The following is a 23,120-nucleotide window of genomic DNA, read 5'->3' on the forward strand; positions in this document are numbered from 1 at the left end:
ATGGGCCTATGGGTCTTCCTTCTTGTTCTTTAAATGCAGGAACCTATGGCTCTCTAGGTATTACTTATTTACATCAGGTTGATCGTGGTTTATTACAGATCAGGACCTTCTCGGTAGTGGCGCCTGCCCTGTGGAACACCCTCCCACCAGATGTCAAAGGAAAAAACTACTACTGGACTTTTAGGAGCCCTGTTTAGAAAGCTTTTAATACCTGAAGGACTATTGTATTTTAATATTTTGTTGGAAGCTGCCCAGAGTGGCTGGGGAAACCCAGCCAGATGGGCGGGGTATAAATAAATTATTATTATTATTATTATTATTATTATTGATTCACAGCATTTATGCCCCCCACTCTTTAGTTAGAAAAGCTCCCAGAGCAGCTCCCAGGCCAATGAAAAACAATGCAGTCCCCAGCGTACAATCTTAAAAAGACCTGGCACAAAAGGAAAAGGGGGTGGGGAAGGAAGAGGGAAAAAATCAAAGCAAGAACTCCTCAGCTTAGCAGCTTTCCTTCCATACAGCGTCTCTATCGTTTCCCAGCAGGACAGTGGCTAGGTATTTCTGCACCCTGAGCAAGGTGTGTACAGATTCAGAAGATATACTGGCATTCCCGGCCAGGAAGCACTTACTTTTCATGAGTTTTCCTGACAAGTCCTTTAGTGCAAAGGAGGGACTGTTTCTATTGGATACGGAGACTTTGGAAGGGTCTTGAGGTTCCTCCGGAGCAGGACAGTCCTCTGCTCCGGACCCCCCAAGCCCCAGACGGGCCTTGCCAGCAGCAGCAGCAGCACCTTGGCAAAGCAGCAACCGGTTCTGAAGGCTCAGCGCCTGGCCGTTCAGTTCGGCGGCCGGCAGCCTGCCAGGCGAGGGCTGGGCCGGACCACAGTCCTCCAGGCGCCTGCTGAGCAACTCGGAGGAAGACGATGCCGACGCTGCGTTCTCCAGCTGCTTGGAGGGAGGGGAGACGGGCTCAGCCAAGGAGCTGTGCTTGACGGTGTTCAGGCTGTGTGCTCTGATGCGGGACCACGTAGTGGAGTGGAAGCTCTCCGCCTCCAGCCAGAAGCGGACCAGGTGCTCCATGCGGCGCAGCTCCATGAACTGGATGAAATAGGGGAGGCCGACGGCGTCCCGGAGGACTTGCTCAAGCGTCTTGGAAAGGCTGGATTTGGTCTCTTGAGCCTGATAATCCAGACAGGATCGGCCTAAAGGAGAGGCGGGGGAATAGAAAATAAAGATGCTTCTAGGTCAGAGGCGGGGTGTGGGGGGAAGACTTAAGGTCCATGAATAATCATAGTTTAGAGGTCCCGGACCCTAATGAAGTCAGACTATCCTCCACCAGGGCCAGGGCCTTCTCAGTGATGGCTCCGACCTGGTGGAATGCTCTGTCCCATGAGACCAGGGCCCTGCAGGATTTAACTTCCTTCCGCAGGGCCTGTAAGACAGAGCTATTCCACCTGGCTTTCAGCTTGAACTTAGCCAGATCTTTTATTCCCCTTCCTTCCCTCCCTCACCCCTTTTTATGAAGATTACCCGCTCTGGGATCCCACAGCTAATTCTCCCCTGGTCTCCTCGCTGGACCAAATAGGACTAACTTAGCCAGCTAGCCCTGGTGATCATCTAATGTTTATTGGATGGATTTTCCCCTAACTGATTTTTAAATTTATTGTTATTCACGATTTATACTGTATTTTACGCAGTTTTTTGTTGCATCAATTAAGTGTTTTAAATTTGTTGTTAGCTGCCCTGAGCCTGGTTTTCTGAACCGGGAAGGGTGGGGTATTAAAAAAAGTATTATTATTTATTGTAATTTATTATCTACCCATCATCCTAATGTCCCAGGGTGGGTGACAACATTAAAAGACAATATTGAAACAGTTTAAAACAACCTACAATCATAAAAGGAAGGTGGGTGCTAAGAATAAACACCTCACGTGTCATAGAAGGAGGCCCTCTGGCAGCTCCCCCCCCAGCTTCAGAGGGTGATAGAACGACCAAGATGACCCCTCTGTTGATCTTGGGCTGTACGGAAGGAGGTGGCCTTTCAGGTGTTTGGGAGCCCAAGTCATTTGTATAACAGATATCAGACCATCACTGTGCAGGGCTGCTTTACATCAAGCCTCACCACAACCTGCGGATGATTTGAACCACAACTTCCATCAGCCCCAGCCAGCACGGCCATATGTTGTAGTTCAGAACATCTGGAGGGCACCATGTTGGCAAAGGCTGCTTTGCAGAGTTAAAGGGCAGCTCCTTGCAGTCTGCCACAGAGCCACCTGCCCCTGCTGCTTCTTGCTTACAAATAAAACCACTTCAGTCTGCCAAGTGGTTTGTTTTTTTAGTTGACACACCGTCTGGTGTAAAATGAGGACTTAGGGCTATCACTGCTAAATAACCAAAATGTGTACAATTAACCGACTTAAGTGTCTTTTAATCAATTGACTAAATTGGCATCTGAGTAAAAACAGTAAGCAAAAAATATGTCCCCCTCTTTCTCTCTCTGTGCATGTCAGAGATAGGGAAAGGTCCCTTCTGAAATAGAGGCTGCCATTTGCAGATTTTGGAGGTATTTGTGGTAAAAGGTAAAGGTAAAGGTAAAGGTACCCCTGCCCGTACGGGCCAGTCTTGACAGACTCTAGGGTTGTGCGCCCATCTCACTCAAGAGGCCGGGAGCCAGCGCTGTCCGCAGACACTTCCGGGTCACGTGGCCAGTGTGACGAAGCTGCTCTGGCGAGCCAGAGCCGCACACGGAAACGCCGTTTACCTTCCCGCTGGTAAGCGGTCCCTATTTATCTACTTGCACCCGGGGGTGCTTTCGAACTGCTAGGTTGGCAGGCGCTGGGACCGAGCAACGGGAGCACACCCCGCTGCGGGGATTCGAACCGCCAACCATGTGATTGGCAAGTCCTAGGCACTGAGGTTTTACCCACAGCGCCACCTGCGTCCCTACTGTGGTAACACAGTATAATTTGTTTTTAAAGAATCTGTCCAATTAATTAATCAGGGCACCTTTTTTTAAAAAATCAACTGACTAATCTATTGATGCCAAGGTCATACCATTAAGGCATTTAAATTTAAATCTTCCTTAACTAAGTAATACTACAAAAACCTCCCTATAGGTTCCTTTTGCGACACAGCAGGGGAAGGCGAGATAAATCTACAAGTGAATGGACCTTATACTCATCTTAAGGAGGAAAAGGCCACTGCTAAGATTTCCTTGATCATCTCTGATGACTTTGAAAAAGAACCTAGACCAGCGCATCCTTAGCCCTTGCCAATTGCAGCCAAATCAACCACCTACAGCTGGAATGGCTGGAACTATACAACTCTGCCATCCCTGAGCTTTGGGGCTGCGGCTGACGAGAGATGGCAGCCTGAGAACATGTGAAAGGCCACAGGTTCCCCATTCAACACCAAGGAAAGGTGCCCCTGCTCTCCAGATCAATCCATCAATCCTTTATTAGGCATGGCAAACCACACATTATAAATCAAACACCGTATACAGATTGTGGAAAATATGGATTCAGCATAACAATTTGCATAAATAAAACAGTATAACACTACCACATCACCGACCATTCAAGAACCACTAAATCTCTCTATAATGGCCCAGTCTTTCCACATGGACAGCACTCAGAAATTTAGCCACTATTGAAGTGATTTGATCATTCCTGTCCGAGAGCAGGCCCTGAGCCTGTTAGATTGTAAGGTCTCTAACAATTGTCTTCTGGCATAAATGCCAAAATCACAAGAAAAGAAAATATGCTCCAACGTATCAGGTTCCTGCCTACCACATTTGCAGACACACTCTGTTTCCGGGAGAGCTAAATATCTTCCTCTTACTATCATCGAGGGAAACATATTAAATCTGGCTAGCATAAACAGTCTCCACAGTCCATGATTCTTCAGATTTGTTATGCAACCCTTTTGAAAATCTCTACACAAAGGGAGATTTAAATAGAGAGGGTGCTCTCCAGATGTCCACCAAGGAAGAAGCCACAGCTTACCAAGGTCTCCAAAGTGCGCAGCCTCCATGTGGCTGGGCTGCTTTTTAAGAGCCGCTGTGCGGCTGCTCGAGGACTCCATGTTGGCAGAGATGGCGTTGATGGCCACATGGCTTGGTCCGGCGGCCTCCAGCAAGGCATGGTTCCGGGTGCTTCTCTGCGGGGAATGTACCGGCACTGCAGCTGGAAGAGGAAGGAAAAGGGGAGGAAAAGGAAGGCACTGGGTTGCTGGGGTTTTTTGGCCATGTACCCCACCAGAGGGACCCGGATGACGCTGTGGGTTAAACCACAGAGCCTAGGATTTGCCGACCAGAAGGTCGGCGGTTCAAATCTCCGAGACGGGATGAGCTCCCGTTGCTCGGTCCCTGCTCTGCCAAGCTAGCAGTTCGAAAGCACATCAAAGTGCAAGTAGATAAATAGGTACCACTCCGGCGGGAAGGTAAACAGCGTTTCCGTGTGCTGCTCTGGTTCGCCAGAAGCGGCTTAGTCATGCTGCCCACATGACCCGGAAGCTGTACGCCGGCTCCCTCAGCCAATAAAGCGAGATGAGCGCTGCAACCCCAGAGTCGGCCACGACTGGACCTAATGGTCAGGGGTCCCTTTACCTTTACCCCACCAGAAAGGACACCTTGTTCAGCACTGAGCCAAGAGCCCACCCCAAACTACGTCCATGTAGAGAGGGGGAACCTGTAGCCCTCCAGATATTGAGTCCAGCTCCCATCATCCCATAACTTTGGTCGTGCTGGACAGGACTGATGAGAGCTGGACCCAAAAATTTCTGGGCAGCCTGGTTTGAGCAAATGCTAGTTAACACACAGTATGGAAACCAGTTTCTTCAATGCACAGAAGAAGTGCTTCTTGAGTCAGACTGCAATGCATGTAATTGTTTAATGCAGGAATGGATGACTTTGATGCAAAGTACGATAAAATGCTTTAGATAATGAGCATATAATCAAGCCAACCACCTCAGGGGTCAGGTGGGGAGCAAACTGTTGCAGCTTGGAGAGTCAGGTGCCGAAGAACCCACTGTAAACATGCCCTGATGCAATTCACAAGGGCCTTCAGGAGTGGAGGAAATGAGGCCCGGGGACCAAATGTGAGACTCCCCCTCTTTTGCACCCTTCTTGGGTGCTTTTGCCTGACTGGGACGGAGTGTCCTTCCACTCTGAAAATGCTTCTCTGCTTGCTTGGGTGGAGGAGAGAGAGAAAAGGGTGTTTTGAGTGTGTGCAGAAACTAGCCTGCTATACAAAGCTCCTAATTTATTTTGTTGCTCTGCCCACTTTTGCCTCTGGCACCACCTGACCAGTATGCGGCCCCTGGAACGCAAGAGCAGAAGAAAATGCGGCCCTCGGGCTGCAAAATGCTCCCAACCCCTCCTGTAGTTAAACTTAAGACAGAGAGTGAAATCAGTAAGGCAACTGGAATGTTTTAACAGGCAGAAGGGGAGCACATTAAGGTTGTGCCAATTTGACAAAGATAAGCAACAGAAGCAGAGAAAATACTGTTCGGCTCAGCTCTACCCTCCTGTCCCTGACAGCAAAAGCAACAAACACACACACACCAACACACCGATTGCTTGCAGAAAGCAGTAAAAAGGCTGTGCTGATGACATAGAATCACTGAAAAACAGAAAGAGACCCCGGATAACGGGGCTTAGGGTACCCAATTAAGGCTAATCCTCCTAATCTTTGAGGATTACCAGCATTTTGAAGGAACTCAGTGCTGACTAAACACAAAATGACGGGAATTTTCGGTACCGGAGAGCGGGAAGAGCTTTAAGTTCCACTGTGATTTGAGAAGCCGGGCAAAGGAGCCTTCTTGCTGAACACTGTTTGGCACTGCAATGGGTCCCGATTCTGCTGTGCCAAGGGGGAGGGGAATAGGAATTTCTGAGGCATTTATTCAGGGTAGTCTACTGGGGACCTGAATCCAGTCCTGAAGCAATTTACAAAGGCCACTTCAGCTTTTGCAGTAAGAAGATTGCCCATTGCTACACACTTGTAAATTCCAAGGAATAAGAATGCTCCATATTTTTTTATTACAGGATCAAAAGGGACGCAGAATATAGATGTCAATATTTATGTCTTGTGTTCTCTGCAGGTAGGAAAGGTGTCAGTCCTGGAGGGCGCTCGCCAATGCTTGGGGGTGCTGGCACAAGGCCTGGATCCAGAGCCAGGGAAGTCTTAGTGCAAAATTTACTGTAGAGTCTGCCCATTCAAGTTTGTTTGCATGGCAGCGCACTCTTCTGGCGCTCAGGCAACTCAGCCTGGTGCCTGCCAGATCTATTGGACCACTGCTCCCGTCAGCATCAGACTACCATGTTGGCTGGGGCTGATGGGAACTACAGTTCAAACTGCACAGAGGGGAAGGCTAGCTTGGGGGATTGGGTGACCTCAAGGGAGAGAGGCAGGCCACCCCTGCTATATAACCCTCTTGCTAAGATCAGGTGGGTGTCTTCACTATTTCCAACGCCTGCTAAATGAGCTTGTTTAGGCAAGCCTACCCAGACATGGAACTTATTGTGCCTACAGTCATACCTCGGGTTACAGATGCTTCAGTTTGCATTTTTTTCGGGTAACGGACCCATCAAAACCCAGAAGTACTGGAACGGGTTACTCCCGGGTTTCGGGGGTAGCGCATGCGCTAAATTGCGCTTTGCGCATACACACCGCTGCAGGTTGCGAACGCGCATCCCACACGGATCATGTTTGCAACCCAAGCGTCCACTGTACTTGGTCTTAAACTCTGTAGATTCTCTCTCTATTTTGAGCATCTTATTATGTCTACTTGCTTTTAAAGTCTGTTGGTGTTATTAGTATTTTCTTATAAATATTTTATACTACTTCATGTAAACTACTGAAAGAGATTTCCCCCGTTAAGTAGTATATAAATTTGGTTACACAGAGAAAGATAAAGGCTATTTCCATATAAAACTCCCTGTCTTTACCCCTCCCCCCCCCCCCCCCGCAATAAACTAACCTGGATACCCCTCTAGACACTGGGATCTAGTTGACCGGGCCTAGTTAACATCACCCTTCCTCTTCAGAAATTCGAGAAACGGGCACTTACCTTTAATTGCTTTCACTTCGGTTACCTTCTCGTGCTCTTTGCCCTTCACTGCAAGACAAAAAGAACATGCCGTGAGGCCCAGTGGCTTTCGCAGAAAAGTCAAGCCTGCCCTTTGGGGAAGGATGCCGGGTCTTCCAAGCTGTCCCAGAATGTGTCAAGGCGCTGGCTCATTTAGTCAAGCATTGTCTGAGTGGCACAAGGTCCTAGGTTGGGGACCTCCGGATGTTGCTGGATTTCCAACTCCCATCATCCTTGTCTATGACCACGCTGGCTGGGCCTGATGGGAACGGGGAGTTCAGCAGCATCCACAGAGTACCTGCTCAGGAAAGCCTGGTCCGGATTGTGCATATTAACCTGGGAGGTGGGCGGTCCTGCTGGCAGAAGGCTGGAATCAAAGGCCTTTTGGTCCCTTCCTAGATTCAATACAGTCAAACCTTGGTTGTCAAACGTAATCTGTCCCGGAAGACTGTTCAACTTCTGAAACATTCAACAACCAAGGATCAAAGGGCGATCAGCAAAGTCAATGGAGAAAAAAGAAAAACTCCCTGGAAGCCGTTCGTCTTCTGAAAAATCATTTGAAAACTGGAGCAGTTACTTGCAGGTTTTCGGCGTTCAGGAACCAAAACGTTCCAAAACGGAGGCGTTTGGGAGCCGAAGTTTGACTATACTAAATAAAAGCAGATAGTAATAGATCCTCGCCTAGGATCTTATTATTATTATCATTATGTTTTATTATTATTATTTTATTACCTCTGCCAAGTTTTAAGTACTGAGATTATTAATTGATCTGCATCTGGTTATTATTATCTTTCTCCCTGTCCTGACCATCCCTCCGGGGTTATATTTATATGTGTTTGTCCTTTGATGCTATGGCCTGTCGGCTACGCAAATAAAGTCTATTGATTGATTGATTGAGCAGATAGTAAAGAGCCCAACTCTGGTCTTTTGTGGTGCCCCCCATCCATGTTTTGGACTACAACTCCCATCAGCGGTCTGGCCTACCCTTATTTAGAAATGTGCCCTGTTTTACTACAGCTTTCCTCTTTCAAAAAGCCTTCTAAGTGGAGATTTGTATCACATTTCATATCTGAATTGGATTTGAAACCGATTTTACAGGAGTAAAAGTTGTTGGTTTTTAATTGTTTTATATGTAATTGCTTATTCGTTTATATTTTTCAATTGTCTTACAACGAGAAGATCATCATTTTTCCCCCCACCATTAAATAACTGAGGGAGCAGGGAAGGAGAAAAAAATAAAACAGTTACTGTCCTGAGATTATACCAGTGTATAAGCAGAATTCAAACGTCTGAAATGCTTCAAGCACATTTTCTCCATTATCCTTACAACAGCCCTGCAAGGCAGGCACAAACTATGGGGAGAGAGTGGGATCTGGAAGAATAAGGGCTTGTGTGCTGCCACCTGTCAACTTCAGATCTCCCTTTCGTCACGACACAGATGTGCCAAATTGCAGCTCCTTCTCCTTGCCACTCAGCAGCTCCAGTTCTTGTATACATGAAGAGCATCTGTCTACTCTCTCCTTCAACACACACCACTTTGTTCTTTGAACATTTCAATGCATGTGCTTCTCAGATGAATGGAGCACTGCTGGCAATACTGAAGCGATGTTTTGCAGAGCGGCTGGTGATAATTGCCTCCATGGAAAACAGGCACGAGCCAAACAATGTGAAAACAGGAAAGAGAGATAATTGCCTCAAAAGGAAGAGTTACACTAATTAGCCAAACGAAAATATTTGCTGCTGCCTTATTTGGCGGCAGAAAGGAGGTATCCTTCAGAAGTTTAATAACTTAAGCTTTAATACATCCAAACTGAGCCTTGGTCCGAAAGAAGAGGCTATAAGATAGGAGAAGTAAGCTCATCCACACACAATCTGAGAAGCGCAAGGATTTCTCAGGCAATGATTTAACAAGACTGGCTCTCTAGTTAAAGTTCACCATAGGAAATTTGCTAATTTTTACAAGACCCCCTGAAGCACTCGCTGTGTTCATTTTATAAACCGGTACAGACTGTTACAGGAAAAATCCGAGGGCTCCCTTGGACAAAACAAAGACACCAACCAGGATAACTTGGAGCAAAACAGCAGCCTGTAGGCTTGGCCTTTATTGAACTGATGCATCAGGGTGTTCCCCTCACTTGCAAGAGAGAGGAAAGACCCAGAAAAATAGTGTGCAAGGTCTTATAAAAACTTTTGAAATTCCCCTCCTCTAGGTCAAGCCCACCCCCAGAAACATCATGCATATATTACAGAAAGGAGGGGTTGAGGGAGGAGTTGGTGGTAACCTGAGTATCTTGTCACCTGGCTGGTTCCTCCTCTCCCCCCTCCCCATGAGTCACTTCCAGGAGACAAAGGGGAGTTTGCAGTTTCCTGCCCCCTGAGGGAAGATCTGATCATTGTCCTTTGTTTCAGTCCATGCTGAATCCACTCCCATATGCAAGTTCTTTGTGGTCTTGATTGTCTTCTGTCTGGGATCATCTGGGCAGGGCTCCTGCAGATGTGCTGAGACAGTGAAGGGATTTTGGCTGACCAGGGTCAACCCCCCCCTCCCCTTTTGTTAGTTCTTGTCATATGGAGTAAAATAAAAATGGAACAGTGCAAATCCAATGTATGGTTGATTTTCTATGAATTTATAACAGAAATGTGGCGTATGTAGTGTGTGAGTGTGTGTGTGTGTGAAGTTTGTACAAGCAGAATGATTGGGGTGGGGGGGTTCCTGCTACAAGACAAAGGTCCGTATAGTTAAAGCTATGGTTTTCCCAGTAGTGATGTATGGAAGTGAGAGCTGGACCATCAAGAAGGCTGATCACCGAAGAATTGATGCTTTTGAATTATGGTGTTAAAGGAGACTCTTGAGAGTCCCATGGACTGCAAGAAGATCCAACCTCTCCATTCTGAAGGAAATCAGCCCTGAGGGCTCACTGGAAGGACAGATCCTGAAGCTGAGGCTCCAGTACTTTGGCCACCTCATGAGCAGAGAAGACTCCCTGGAAAAGACCCTGATGTTGGGAAAGATGGAGGGCACAAGGAGAAGGGGAAGACAGAGGACGAGATGGTTGGACAGTGTTCTCGAAGCTACCAGCATGAGTTTGGCCAAACTGCGGGAGGCAGTGGAAGACAGAAGTGCCTGGCATGCTCTGCTCCATGGGGTCACGAAGAGTCTAAACGACTAAACAACAACAACAGACACTTTCTTGCCATTTGGACTTAAAAGGAGGAAGGCTGTTGTGCTTGACGCAGGGCTAACAGGTACTCTCTTCCCTCCCCATAACATAGGAAGCTGACTTATCCTGAGCCAGAACTTTGGTCCATCTAGCTCATTATCATCTACACTGACTGGCAGCAGCTGCCCATGATTTCAGGCAGGGAATCTCTCCCAGCTGTACCTGGAGATGCTGCGAACTGAACCTGGGACCTTCCGCGTGCAAAACAGATGCTCTGACACAGAGCCCCAATTCACGCATGCTTCAGCAATGTTGTAGCCATGCGTTTCCCACAGAAGCAGGAGAAAGGAAGCTACACAGGAAAAAACACCAAAATATGGTATGTATGTGTATTACGTAAGTTGGCAAAAGTCACCGGCCTTTGCTAGTTCTTACTAGCTGCCTGACTGCAGGCACACATTGTTACGCATTTGTAGCTCTAGAGACACAACTCTGCCTAGTTATCTGGAGGGGTCTGATAATCACCACAGGCTACCAGACAAACCGTGTTAGAAACTGAAATATGGAAGTTAGGAGCTAAATGGCACCTTAAACCGAGGTTATGGGCGCAACAACGGAATGTGTAGGCATGCTTTTTTATAACAAGAATACAAACCTGAAAATGAATGAACTGCAGATAAAATATTATGTTCATTGTTCATATGGTCGAGTCCAAGCCCACCCCCCTAATATTCTTAAGAGGGTCTCTTCTCCAGTCTTCAGAGAGCAGCTGGAAGTGGAGAGGCAGAAAAAGGTCTTCCTTTCCTTCCACTCTGCAGTTTTAATCTGAAATCTTAGGCGCAGTACTGTACCCAGAGCTCAGAAACTGTTCGCGCTAATGAAATTCCCTGTCACAAAATGTGCCTAGAACAATGGGAGTTTCGAACACTGCAGAAAGGGACTGTTGGTGAGCCTCGTGTTGCGAGGGGAAGGGAAATAACTTGACACAGGCCTGCAGTTTTCACCGGCAGAAACATTTTGAGTGTGGGTATTTCAGCAGCATGATAATCTCTTACCAGGCTGAATTCTTTAAGTGAAGGAGTAAGCATACTTGTGAATCCCGCAGACTCCTTTGTAGGCTTGCCTCCCCTAACCTGGTGCCCTCCAGATGTTTTGAACTATAACTCCCATCGGCCTGGCTGGGGCTGAAGGGAGTTGTTGCCCTAAACATTCGGTTTGATCAGCTGGCCTCAGAAACGCACATTGTGGGTATCTGGAAATATCTTCATGCCCTGGAAATATCACATGTTTGGCCCTTGGCAATCAGCGGCATCACAGGAAATACGCAAAAACTCGGTGCATTTACACCTCCACACTATCTTGTGAATTCCACTTGTTAAAATAACTGGAATGCCTGTTCATCTAGCAGGCAGCTTACTCACTCTTGATTCTCAGTGGCCCAGTTTGGTGAGCTGCAACCTCCTGCCGAAAGAGGACAAGCAAGGCTGACAGGCGCATCCTTGCTGTATGAAATGCAGCGCTTTCACAGGGCTTTGCATAATTCATCGGTAAGTGCAGACTTGTACAGCCGGCTTAAAGGAGGAGGCAGATCTAGGGAATAGATTTTGCAAGTATGCATGAAATTCAAAACATTTACCGCCACTCAGGCCAAGTTTGAACTAGGTGCCATTCAGAGCAAGGACTGCATTTTCATCAACTTCCTTTAATTGCTGTGGTTGTTTCAGATTGCCTTCAAAGGGTAATCTGAAACAAACACCAAGAGAAACAGTGTGGTGTAGCGTTTAAGACCTGGGTTCAAATCCTTACTAAGCCATAAAGCTCACTGGGTGACCTTGGGCAGGTCATTTTCTCTCTCAGCCTGACCAACCTCCCAGGGCTGTTGTGAGGATGAAAGAGGAGGGAGGGGGCTGCTTTATACTGAGTTGGATCACTGGCCTACTTAGCTCAGCATTGTCTGCACTGAATGGCAGTGGCTCTCCAGGGTCCCAGGCAGAACAGTCTTTCCCAGCTTAAACTGGAGATACTGGAAATGGTGTTCAGAATCTTCTTCATGCAAAGCCAATGCATTAATTATCACTTATCAGACTTGTTAATCACTTGTTACCCAACCATCTCCGAGTGACTTACAACACATTTAGGAACATAAACACACCATCCCATTAAAAGAATTCATACAAAACACCTACAGTTCATATTATATTTACACATATAATGCACAGACAAATAAAGAACAACGCACAACATCATCTCTGTCCATCAAAAGCCTTGGAAAATAGGCAAGCATTTACTTGCCTGGTGCCAAAAATCTCTCAATGGAAAGATGAGGCAGACCTCACAGGGGAGAGCGTTCCACAGATGGGAATAAGTCCTGCTTTTTGTCACCACCCTCTGAACCTCCTCAGCAAGAGCACCTGGAGAAGGGCCTCAGAAGATGCTCAGAGGGTTCTGGTAGGTTCATGACCGTGACCTAAACATTGCAGCCCCTTTTCTAAATGGACTTGCCAAGGCCCTGAACTTTCATCGAGAATATGCGCTCAGCTCCCCACCTTCCTTGATTTCCGTGGGCTGTTTCTTCCAATAACTGCTTGAAACAACTCAGTCAAGTGTGCAGTTTTTCCATCTGCATCCTGATCCAATGGTAGTTTACATTATTGATTGATTGATTGATTGATTGTTTATTCATTCGTTCATTAAATTTGTTAGTCACTTTATCTTGCCCGAGGCAAGATTGGTTATAACCAAACAGCCAAACCAACAATAAACCTCACATGGTTTCCCTCCCGCTTTTCTGTCTTCAAAACAACCCTGCAAAGGTTGTTAAGACAGTGACTACCCAGCATCACCTAGTAAGTGCCATGGATGCGTAAGGATTCAAACTCGGGTCCTCCCACATCCCGATTACTATTCCACACTGGCTTTCTCCCTTGCTTCCGCTCTGGAGATGCTTCCACGCAACTTCCTTCTAATTGCTAACTTGGTGCCGGGAACACAAACTTCACTTACGTCACCAACTTCGCTTGCCTGCGTTTCTGGTTACACCTGAATATTTCTGTTATCAGCGCCAGCCTCACGCACGAGGGAATTACTAAGCAGGAACACAGAGGTCAGATACATTTCAACACAATAAAGATGGCACTGCAAGGGAACCTGGGAGGCATCCAACTAAGTTAAGACCATTCATTTGAAAGGGTTCACTCTGTGACCCCACTATCTTTTAGAATCATCAAATAAGGCGCTGGCAGGGAACTGTTGCGAACCACCACTAGGTAGCCACAGACTCTCGGTCTACAAAATCTCCATCTAGCATGAATGCCTGCTGTAGGCAGAAAATGCCTGCAAGCCTGGTCACCTGTGGTGGGTAGGAATTACTTCCAGGTGACCAGGCTGGCAATGTGGGTTCGCTTCTCCCTCTCCTTTTATGCCATTCATGTCCAATAGGCACATGGGAGCAGGAAGGATCTAAACCTCTCTGCAGGCCACCAAGCTTCATGGATTTATTAGCAAAGCTGGGTTGGCATGTTGGTCCCAAAGAAGATAGGAAGCTTAACTTTCCTGGGTGCGTCCCTAAAGCCACTAGGGTTGTGGAGCTACTAAGAGTTCCCACTGATTCAGAAAGTAATCTGAAGGCTCACTTCCTCGCAGACGTCCACAATGCAGTCAGCAGAATTTCTACTAGATTTAGCACAGCAGTATTACATCATACTGAAAACCAAAGGCTGCTTATAGATATACTTAGATAGACAAAGAATAGGTGGTCTTTTCTTTTACTGTCCACACATATCAGTGAAGAACCATTCAAGTTTCCAGGGTTTTTCAGCAATTTTCTGCTATAGATAGGGTAGTAGTGAAACTCAAAAACTGTATCACTCCCCAACTTAAAATCTCATTTTTGCACATAGGAAAACAAATGGACTGGGGCTTCTTAATGCTCAGGGAGTGTCACTTCCATCATCATCAGGCAGTTGGCATGCTTCCTTAGTCATTCCAGAATACAGGTGTTCAAAACTTCACACAGTCACTTCTTTCTGGCTGCTGGTTTACATTTTTCAAAACCCAATTATCTGGAGAGGCTCAACCGATGCCAGTTTTGGAATCATTTCACCACCAGGAAAAGGCCTTTTAAAGATCTCTTAACTCTTTTTAAAAAACAACAACACACCTTGTTTTAAATATACGATTGTATTACTGTTAATCTTTCTATTTTAATTTTTACTGATATTGTAAGCTGCTCAGAGAACATTGTTACTGGGAAGAATATAGATGCATATATAAATTAAAAGAAAAGCAAACTTTTTTTTAAGCTCCCCGATCTAAAGCATCTCCCTACAATGCCTCGCAGTTTTGACTTTTGCCAACCCTGTTCTTTGTCTTCCAAAGTTTCCAGGAAAGCCCCAAATGGTACCTGATAGTTACAGTCCAGCGTTTTTCCTCTGCTGATGCATTCCTAAAGGTAAAACAACTGTGTGCTCAGAACAATTTTGGGTAACATGAAGCTTACATGGAACTTCTCTCTATATCTTAACTTTAAAACTTCCTGCTTCTCTGCCCAGGAAAGGAAGTGGCATAACATGGTCACTATCAACCTGCCAGAGCAGTACTGATTTTTTGCCCCACCCTGTATTGTCCTCTAAGTTTCTCAGCCTGTAGAGGAGGAAGGCTGGGTGACCTGAAGGATTACTTTTTTAAAAAAAGAAAAAAGGAAGTATCACAACTTATTCAACTTCTTTACAGCAGGGGTTTTCAACCAGTGTACTTTGGCACCTTGGGGTGCCTTGAATGATTGCCAGGGGTGCTGCAAGCAACACTGGCCTCTGATCCTCTTTCTTTCCCTCCCTTCTCTGATGCCCTCTGGCATCTCTGCCTCCCAAAGGCTTGCATAGTTTTTTGTTGCAGAAGCCCTGGCTACAAGCTCCCCGGGCGAACGGTGCCTCTGGGGCTGGCCAGGGGGTGCTGGTTGCCAGAAGCTGAGGCAGCCTCAGAGTAAGCAAGCAAGCAGGCAGGCAGGCAAGCGAGGGAGCCCAGCCAGCTAGACCACCAGCCCTTGCTATTAGGAATGGACAGACAAGTGGGAGGCTGGGCCGGCAGGTGGACAGACAGGCACCGTGCTGGCCTTTCTTGCACTTACTGTGTGCAAGGCCTGCCTGGGAGCTGAGTGCCCAGTGCTGAAGGGAACCTGCCTGTCCACCATGCAGGTCTGGCAGCCCCCCCTGGTGAGTAAGGTGCTGGTTTCATATTCACCTTGGGCCAGTCTCCATGGGGCCACTAAGGCTGGGGGCATCTTCTTCCCAGCGAGGGGGGGGGGCTGCTCAGAGACCAGGGATTGGGGCAGCAGCTGCCTGGAGTACTCCCAAGGAGAGGAGAGAGGAGGCTGAGGGAACACTCCACAAGGGAGGGTGTTCGGAAAGGGGTGAGAAGGGGTGTCACATGCTTGTACGCTTCCCTACATAAACAGAATGCCCATGCCTGATTCAAGCTAGTATAAGGAGAAGGGCTCTAGTTGAGCACTCCCCAAAATAGTGGTTTTCTACCTGGAGGGAAGGGATGCGGGTGGCGCTGTGGGTTAAACCACAGAGCCTAGGACTTGCCAATCAGAAGGTTGGCGGTTCGAATCCCTGCGATGGGGTGAGCTCCCATTGCTTGGTCCCTGCTCCTGCCAACCTAGCAGTTCGAAAGCACGTCAAAGTGCAAGTAGATAAATAGGTACCGCTCTGGCGGGAAGGTAAATGACATTTCCGTGCGCTGCTCTGGTTCGCCAGAAGCGGCTTAGTCATGCTGGCCACATGACCCGGAAGCTGTATGCCAGCTCCCTCGGCCAATAAAGCGAGATGAGCGCCGCAACCCCAGAGTCGGTCACGACTGGACCTAATGGTCAGGGGTCCCTTTACCTTTACCTGGAGGGAACTTCTGACATGGAGACACATTCAAGTGCACCCCCCTTCCATACCCCTGCATTCTGAGGCAAGACAATCCCAAGGCCTGTGTAATAGTTTTCAGAGGGTATCTTGGCTCCAAAATGCAGGTGGATCTGCATTGAAACTTCCGGCCAGTGGCAAGGAGTGTGTCTAAGAATTGAGGAGGCTAATGGGGGATGCCACCATTGCCAGCTGCCCACGAGGCAAACTTGTTTTGTCGCTGGGATGCCTTGTGTTTGGTTTTCTGCAGCGCCAGGTATTCAGGCTTTTGAGAGGCCTGCTTGTGGGAAACTGTGGCTGCTACCACGTGGGTCCCACGATTGTGTCCATCTCAAGTCTGTTGCTCCCCCTTGTTATCGAGGATCCCAGCAATGCTTTCAAGTTCAGCGAGATAACCCTGTTTAAAGGAAGGAAACATTGCTATGCAGATATTGTAGAGTCAGAATAGGCACCTAAGCAAGGAGTGCCCTGACACCAAACTGCTCCCTTTGGGGAGGGGGAGGAAACATCTTTGAGTGTCTTCGAGTGACCAGCGGTCAAGGGCAAAGTCCTGTTGGTGGGCTAGATATGGCGTGCAAGCCTTATACTTTCTGTTTTGGGATTCCTAACTATCCGGGACCAAAAGTAGAACAGATGTCACACTGCTAACCTGAACCCCGGGACTGCTTCACTCCTCAAAACCTGATACAAAAGGTCTCAGTGGTGTTTCAGGAAAATAGAATCATAGAGTTGGAATAGACCACAAGGGCCATCGAGTCCAACCCCCTGCCAAGCAGGAAACACCATCAGAGCACTCCTGACATATGGTTGTCAAGCCTCTGCTTAAAGACCTCCAAAGAAGGAGACTCCACCACACTCCTTGGCAGCAAATTCCACTGTCGAACAGCTCTTACTGTCAGGAAGTTCTTCCTAATGTTTAGGTGGAATCTTCTTTCTTGTAGTTTGGATCCATTGCTCCGTGTCCGCTTCTCTGGAGCAGTAGAAAACAACCTTTCTCCCTCCTCTATATGACATCCTTTTATATATTTGAACATGGCTATCATATCACCCCTTAACCTCCTCGTCTCCAGGCTAAACATGCCCAGCTCCCTTAGCTGCTCCTCATAAGGCATCGTTCCCAGGCCTTTGAGCATTTTGGTTGCCCTCCTCTGGACACGTTCCAGTTTGTCAGTGTCCTTCTTGAACTGTGGTGCCCAGAACTGGACAGAGTACTCCAGGTGAGGTCTGACCAGAGCAGAATACAGTGGCACTATTACTTCCCTTGATCTAGATGCTATACTCCTATTGATGCAGCCCAGAATTGCATTGGCTTTTTTAGCTGCCGCGTCACACTGTTGGCTCATGTCAAGTTTGTGGTCAACCAAGACTCCTAGATCCTTTTCACATGTACTGCTCTCAAGCCAGGTGTCCCCCATCTTGTATTTGTGCCTCTCATTTTTTTTGCCCAAGTGCAATACTTTACATTTCTCCCTGTTAAAGTTCATCTTGTTTGTTTTGGCCCAGTTCTCTAATCTGTCAAGGTCGTTTTGAAGTGTGATCCTGTCCTCTGGGGTGTTAGCCACCCCTCCCAGTTTGGTGTCATCTGCAAATTTGATCAGGATGCCCTTGAGTCCATCATCCAAGTCGTTGATAAAGATGTTGAATAAGACCGTATTGAATAAATACTTGAAGTTAGCAAAGTTCCAGAGTCTGGTGCAGGAAGATGAGCAACCATGAATCCCCTCATTTCCCAGCAGCATATTTAATCACAGTTTGAGCTAGTTAAAGACCCCTGCTTAATGTCCATGCCCCTGCCACCCTTCAATACAGTAAAAGGGCAAAAATGGTGAATCCACACCCAAGGGAGGAGGAGGTTTGACAAGAGGAAATGCCCAGCCTGTCCCCTTGTTAGCTCTGGTGAAAGGACAGGCTGTGTTACAGCCTATAGCTACTGGCCCCAGGGGTGGGAATTCCAGAACTGGGGAGCAGCTCCCAAGGCTGGGCTGGGTCACAAAATAGCTGTTTTCAGTACAGGGTTTGTGTCGGTTAAGGAAAAGGCAACTTTAAATGAATCTATTGTACAGAAAGTTAGTGGGCGTATCAAGAGGCTGACTTTTACAAAAAGCCTTACACTTCAAAAGCAGTTGGACTGCTGCTTTATAACAGGGAAACAATCCCCAACAAAAGTCTAACTCTAAAACATACACACACACTCACACATAGAGGAACTGTCCATTATGTGACATGCAATTTAATCAACACGATTCAGAAAATGGCAACAGGCACATTTTTTTTATTTCCTTGTTCTATAATTGCTTCTCCTATTCTTTTTTTTTGGGAGGGGGAAATATGAGAGCTAGTCCCACATTCCTAGAATCAGAATTTTTTTTTATCCTGCCTCTCCCTTTCTCCAAACTATAAAAGATGCTTAATGAGCAGCAACTTCATTTTTTTTAAATGAAAATGTATTCATCACATTTCCATTGTACCATTGCTCCATGATGTCCAGGGCCATTCACAAACAGACACCACCACTATGGCTGGTGAGGCAAAGCAATATTTTAAAGACTGAAATGCACTACAGGATGCTGAAGAATGAAAAGCATTTAGTAAAAACCTGACTCAGGAAGATGGACTCATAAATGTTTCCTGTTAGAGAGAGTGTGACCCCACACAAGCTGACCAGAGCAGGTTAAAGGCCTTAAAAGCCACCACAGTGTATACACTGCAACAGTTCATAAATTCCCTTCGCAAAAGAAGGATCAAACAGCAGAGAGCAAGAACCCTGAAAGCCCTCACCATCAATATGTCAGCAACATCCCCTGCCTCAAACCGTAGAAGCTCTGTCCCCTAAATTTCCCTTAGAAAGGACTCCGGCCTTTTTGCTTCAAGGGTGCCTGGGTCTATTTTAACAAGACAGGCAAACAGAATACGTACATCTCAAGTTACACTATATACTTTACGTAATATGGAAACGTTCCCCCAAACGTTGCAAATTTCTTGTTTTTGTTTAACGGCTCACTATTGAACTTGAAAATATTTTTAGCGGTGTGCATATCACTTTGGAAAATCTCTTGCCTTGGAAGTGCAAACTTATGCAATTGCAAATATCGCTAAGTGAGGAGACGGCTGTGCTAGTCGTAGGGCGCTCACAGCCAAGCCTTTGAAGATCAGGCAATCACCCGTTCAAGTCATGCAAACCCAAATTATTAGACCAAGGAGTGCCTCAAAACAAGAGAGAAGCTGCATTCCCCAAGACAAATGCAGCTATGTCAAATCTGCTGCCTTGGGTTTTGAGCTTACAGGCGAGGAAATCTGTAGGAATGGGTTCTACCTAAGGGAGAAGCAATCATAAAGCTGCTCCTTGTTTTATGGCTGTTTGCTATCGTGATTCATTGAATATAATTCTTGCAGGCTTGGCTGCTGTTCATTATTCTAGTAGTAGAAGGCTAGTAGTCAGCAGACAGTCCAAGCCCACCAGCCCCTCGGTGGTCCAGGGGCACTGCAGCAAAAGCAGACGGCAGGCGCTGCCAAGAGGAAAACCAAGGTGCTCAAGGACATTCACGTGAGCCCTCCCTGCACATGGCGCTGGGCGTGTTTGCAAATGACTTCGTGATAAAGGCAGAAGTTGAAGGGTCCTGCTCATTCAGAGGGAATTTCAAACTCTTTCAGATGCCTTTCCCCAGAAGCTTAGTTCTCTCTCTTTTGACTGTCATGGCTGCTATTGCCCCTGTTTTTACACACTAACAAGTATGACAACCCATCACCCCGAAACACCCACCTCGTCTCTACCTAGTCTCCCACTTGCCCAGTTTGTGTATTCCCCGTAACACAGGTCCAGCAGAGATCCCCTACCCAACCACTATGAGCATTCACTCCCAATACTCCCAGACCACTGTCCCATTAGCATCCTGGAACCCATTCCCAATCGCTACATTAATTCTGTCCCCCAAAATAGCCACCCTCCAACGAACTCACCACCGTTCTCGTTCCTAAGCCTTTTCATCCCTTCCCCGAGGCCTTTTATTCTCCACGCTCCAGATTCCCTTAAGACCCTCACCACCCACCCACCGACAGCCCCCTTCGGCTACCCACTTCTGCCACCACCACCAGGCCTCAAACTTTCGCTGCTTCTGGCCCAGCCTATATTCAGGGACACCCCACAAAAGCTCCCGAGCTTCTTCTGCAAACCCCTCCCCACCCTCGCTATCACCCCTAACCATTGGGCATGCTTGGCTGCTGGGATGCTGGCCCAACATCATCTGGGGGGCACCGCGTTGGGTATCTCCCCCCCCAAAACACAGAGAGAAAGCAGGAACACCCACCTACTCCTTCGCCCTCAAGAGCCCCCCCTCGAAATCCCCCTCCACCACCGTCGCTATCACCCCTAACCATTGGGCATGCTGGCTGCTGGGATGCTGGCCCAACATCATTTGGGGGGGGGCACCGTGTTGGGTATCTCTCCCCCCCCAAAACACAGAGAGAAAGCAGGAACACCCACCTACCCCTTTACCCTCAAGAGCCCCCCCTCGAAATCCCCCTCCACCACCGTCACTATCACCCCTAACCATTGGGCATGCTGGCTGCTGGGATGCTGGCCCAACATCATCTGGGGGGCACCGCGTTGGGTATCTCCCCCCCAAAAAACACAGAGAGAAAGCAGGAACACCCACCTACCCCTTCGCCCTCAAGAGCCCCCCCTCGAAATCCCCCTCCACCACCGTCGCTATCACCCCTAACCATTGGGCATGCTGGCTGCTGGGATGCTGGCCCAACATCATCTGGGGGGCACCGTATTGGCTACCTCTTCCCCCCCAAAAAAGCAGAAACACCCACCTACCCCATCACCCTCAAGAGCCCCCCCTTCGAAACCCCCCTCCCCCCCTCCTCACACAACAAGGCAGCCCCCCCTTTCGCCCTTTTGCTTAGCTCCCCCCATTCAGAAACCCGGACTCCCCTTCTCCCTCAGGAACAGGCACCCCCACCGCCCTTGAAACAAGCTTTCCTTTAATTAAGCCCCCCCTAAACTAAGCCCCCCCCCAGAAAGACACACAGGCCCTCCCCCTCCCCCCAAAGGACGCCCCGCCCCTTTGACCTCCCGGCAACCCCTCCCCCACATTTCACCTCACACCACATCCAACTCGCCCCCCCCCCGCCACAAACGGGCTTCTATATTATTATTTTTTACCTTTCCTCTTGAAGAAGGACATGGTGGCGGCGGCGGCGGCGGCGCGGGGGCCGGGAGAGGGAGGCCCGGGCGGTCCCGTCTCCCTCTCAGGGCTCCTGAGGCAGCGCCTTCCTCCTGCTCCTCCCGCAACCGCCGCCGCCTCCCGCTCCCCACACGGCGGAAAAGGAGGCAGCCGCCATGTTGTCAACAACCGCCGCTGCCGCCGCCGCCGCCGCGCAGGTTCTTTCTTCCGGGGGTCGAACGGTGAGGAAAGGCCTCGCGGGGCATCTCGGGAAATGTTCAGTGGCTGTTATTATTATTATTTATTTTTTAAAAAAGTCAACGGTAACCGGCCGGCCTCTTGCCCTCAAGCGGCATGGCCGCATGGGCGTCGGGGAAGGGAAAGCGGCGAATCGAAGCGGAGGAAAGCGGGTTTTGATTGGAGGGCGCGCTCGAGGGGGCCATCTTGGACGAGGGCACGCCGCGCAGGGGGAGATCGGTAGTGCGGAGGCCATGTTGGAAGCGGGCAGGCCGTGCCGATGAGAGAGGCCATCTTGGGAGAGGGCAAGTTCTCCCCTCCCTTTCATCCCTCTCCACTCCGCCGTCTGGCCGTTAGAGCCCGAAGGCAGCCATCTTGTGTAAGGGAACGGTCGTCGGCTAGGATGAGCCGTTCCTGGCTGGAAGTGATTCTGGTTCAGTCATATTGGTTAAGGGCAAGCACCAGACCAACCACAATATCCCCTCTGCTAACGGGAAAGGTATTGATATGAGAGAATCAATCAATACTGGGCATGATTATCTCTTTATGATGTATAATTATAGTACGTCATGTATATTATTGATTGATTCATAATTTTTTACCCTGCTATTCTCCATTTAGGTCTCAGAGTAGCTTTCAATAATAAAATATATCAATTTTAAACTAATTAATTTTTTATAAAATTTATGCTCAGGAGGCCTTAATTCACTGAAGCAACCCCGGTGCTATCCTCCAGTTGAGGCCATGTGTTTTTATTAATTTCCCAATATTTACTCTATTTTACCACAGTTTTGCCAATTACAGATTCAAATTAATATCATAATAATTCAAATTAATTCAAAATTTATACAGTTTAATCAAAGTGGTTTCCTGTGTTCCTTGATCAATGTTTTTTGTCCAGTTCTTATATTGCTGGGGTTCATATTTTTTATTGACATCAAATTACATTTCAGTTTTTAGCAATTACTATTTGTGTTAATACCTTCTCTAACTTTCCATAGGATTTCAAATGAGGTGCTCTAATTATTTCCCTTTTCTCTGCATGTGTCAGTCTAAATATGTCCAATTATAAAGTCCTTGGCCTTTATCTGCTGTCCAGTTCCTGAAATTCCTCCAACTGCTGTTGTCTCTCAGTGTAGCTGGGTTGGGGATATAACCATAAATAATTCTCAAAATATCTCATTAGCTCCTTCCCATCGTGCTCTCACCTTGCTCGGTGTTTCTGGACAACAATATACTCCCAACAGTCCACTCTTTCTCACTACTCAGTCAACAAATGTGTCCAACATTAAGACTGTTTGAGATGCCAAAATAATATATGACAAATTCTTTTGACAATATATATAGATTGGTATCATCAAAAAATTTGGACATCAAACAGGTTTCTTTAGTAATATTTATCATTTCTGACTACAACATAAACAACAAATTTGTACCAATGTACTTTTTCTCACCACAAACGATATGTACTAAGTTTATTGTAACCCTTCCAACAATTAGGTTGATATAGAGGAGTAGCTGGTTACAATATTACCAATTGAATGAAACATTTA

At 47.5% G+C, this 23,120-nt stretch overlaps 1 protein-coding gene across 1 annotated transcript in view; it reads right to left on the reverse strand.

Annotated features, from left to right (window-relative positions):
* The window catches only part of AKAP10 (A-kinase anchoring protein 10), a 34,227-nt gene extending 12,620 nt beyond the window's left edge, over positions 1 to 21,607 (reverse strand). The window contains exons 1-4 of the mRNA XM_028707316.2: positions 21,330 to 21,607; positions 7,072 to 7,119; positions 4,005 to 4,184; positions 630 to 1,202 (exon numbers count right to left, since the gene is read on the reverse strand). Coding sequence (XP_028563149.2) covers positions 630 to 1,202; positions 4,005 to 4,184; positions 7,072 to 7,119; positions 21,330 to 21,351 — 823 coding nt within the window. The 5' untranslated portion in view covers positions 21,352 to 21,607. The remainder of the gene's footprint in view (positions 1 to 629; positions 1,203 to 4,004; positions 4,185 to 7,071; positions 7,120 to 21,329) is intronic.
* Positions 21,608 to 23,120: the final 1,513 nt, after the last annotated feature.

Source organism: Podarcis muralis, chromosome 15, assembly GCF_964188315.1.
Source record: "Podarcis muralis chromosome 15, rPodMur119.hap1.1, whole genome shotgun sequence".
NCBI classification, from domain to species: Eukaryota; Metazoa; Chordata; class Lepidosauria; order Squamata; family Lacertidae; genus Podarcis; species Podarcis muralis.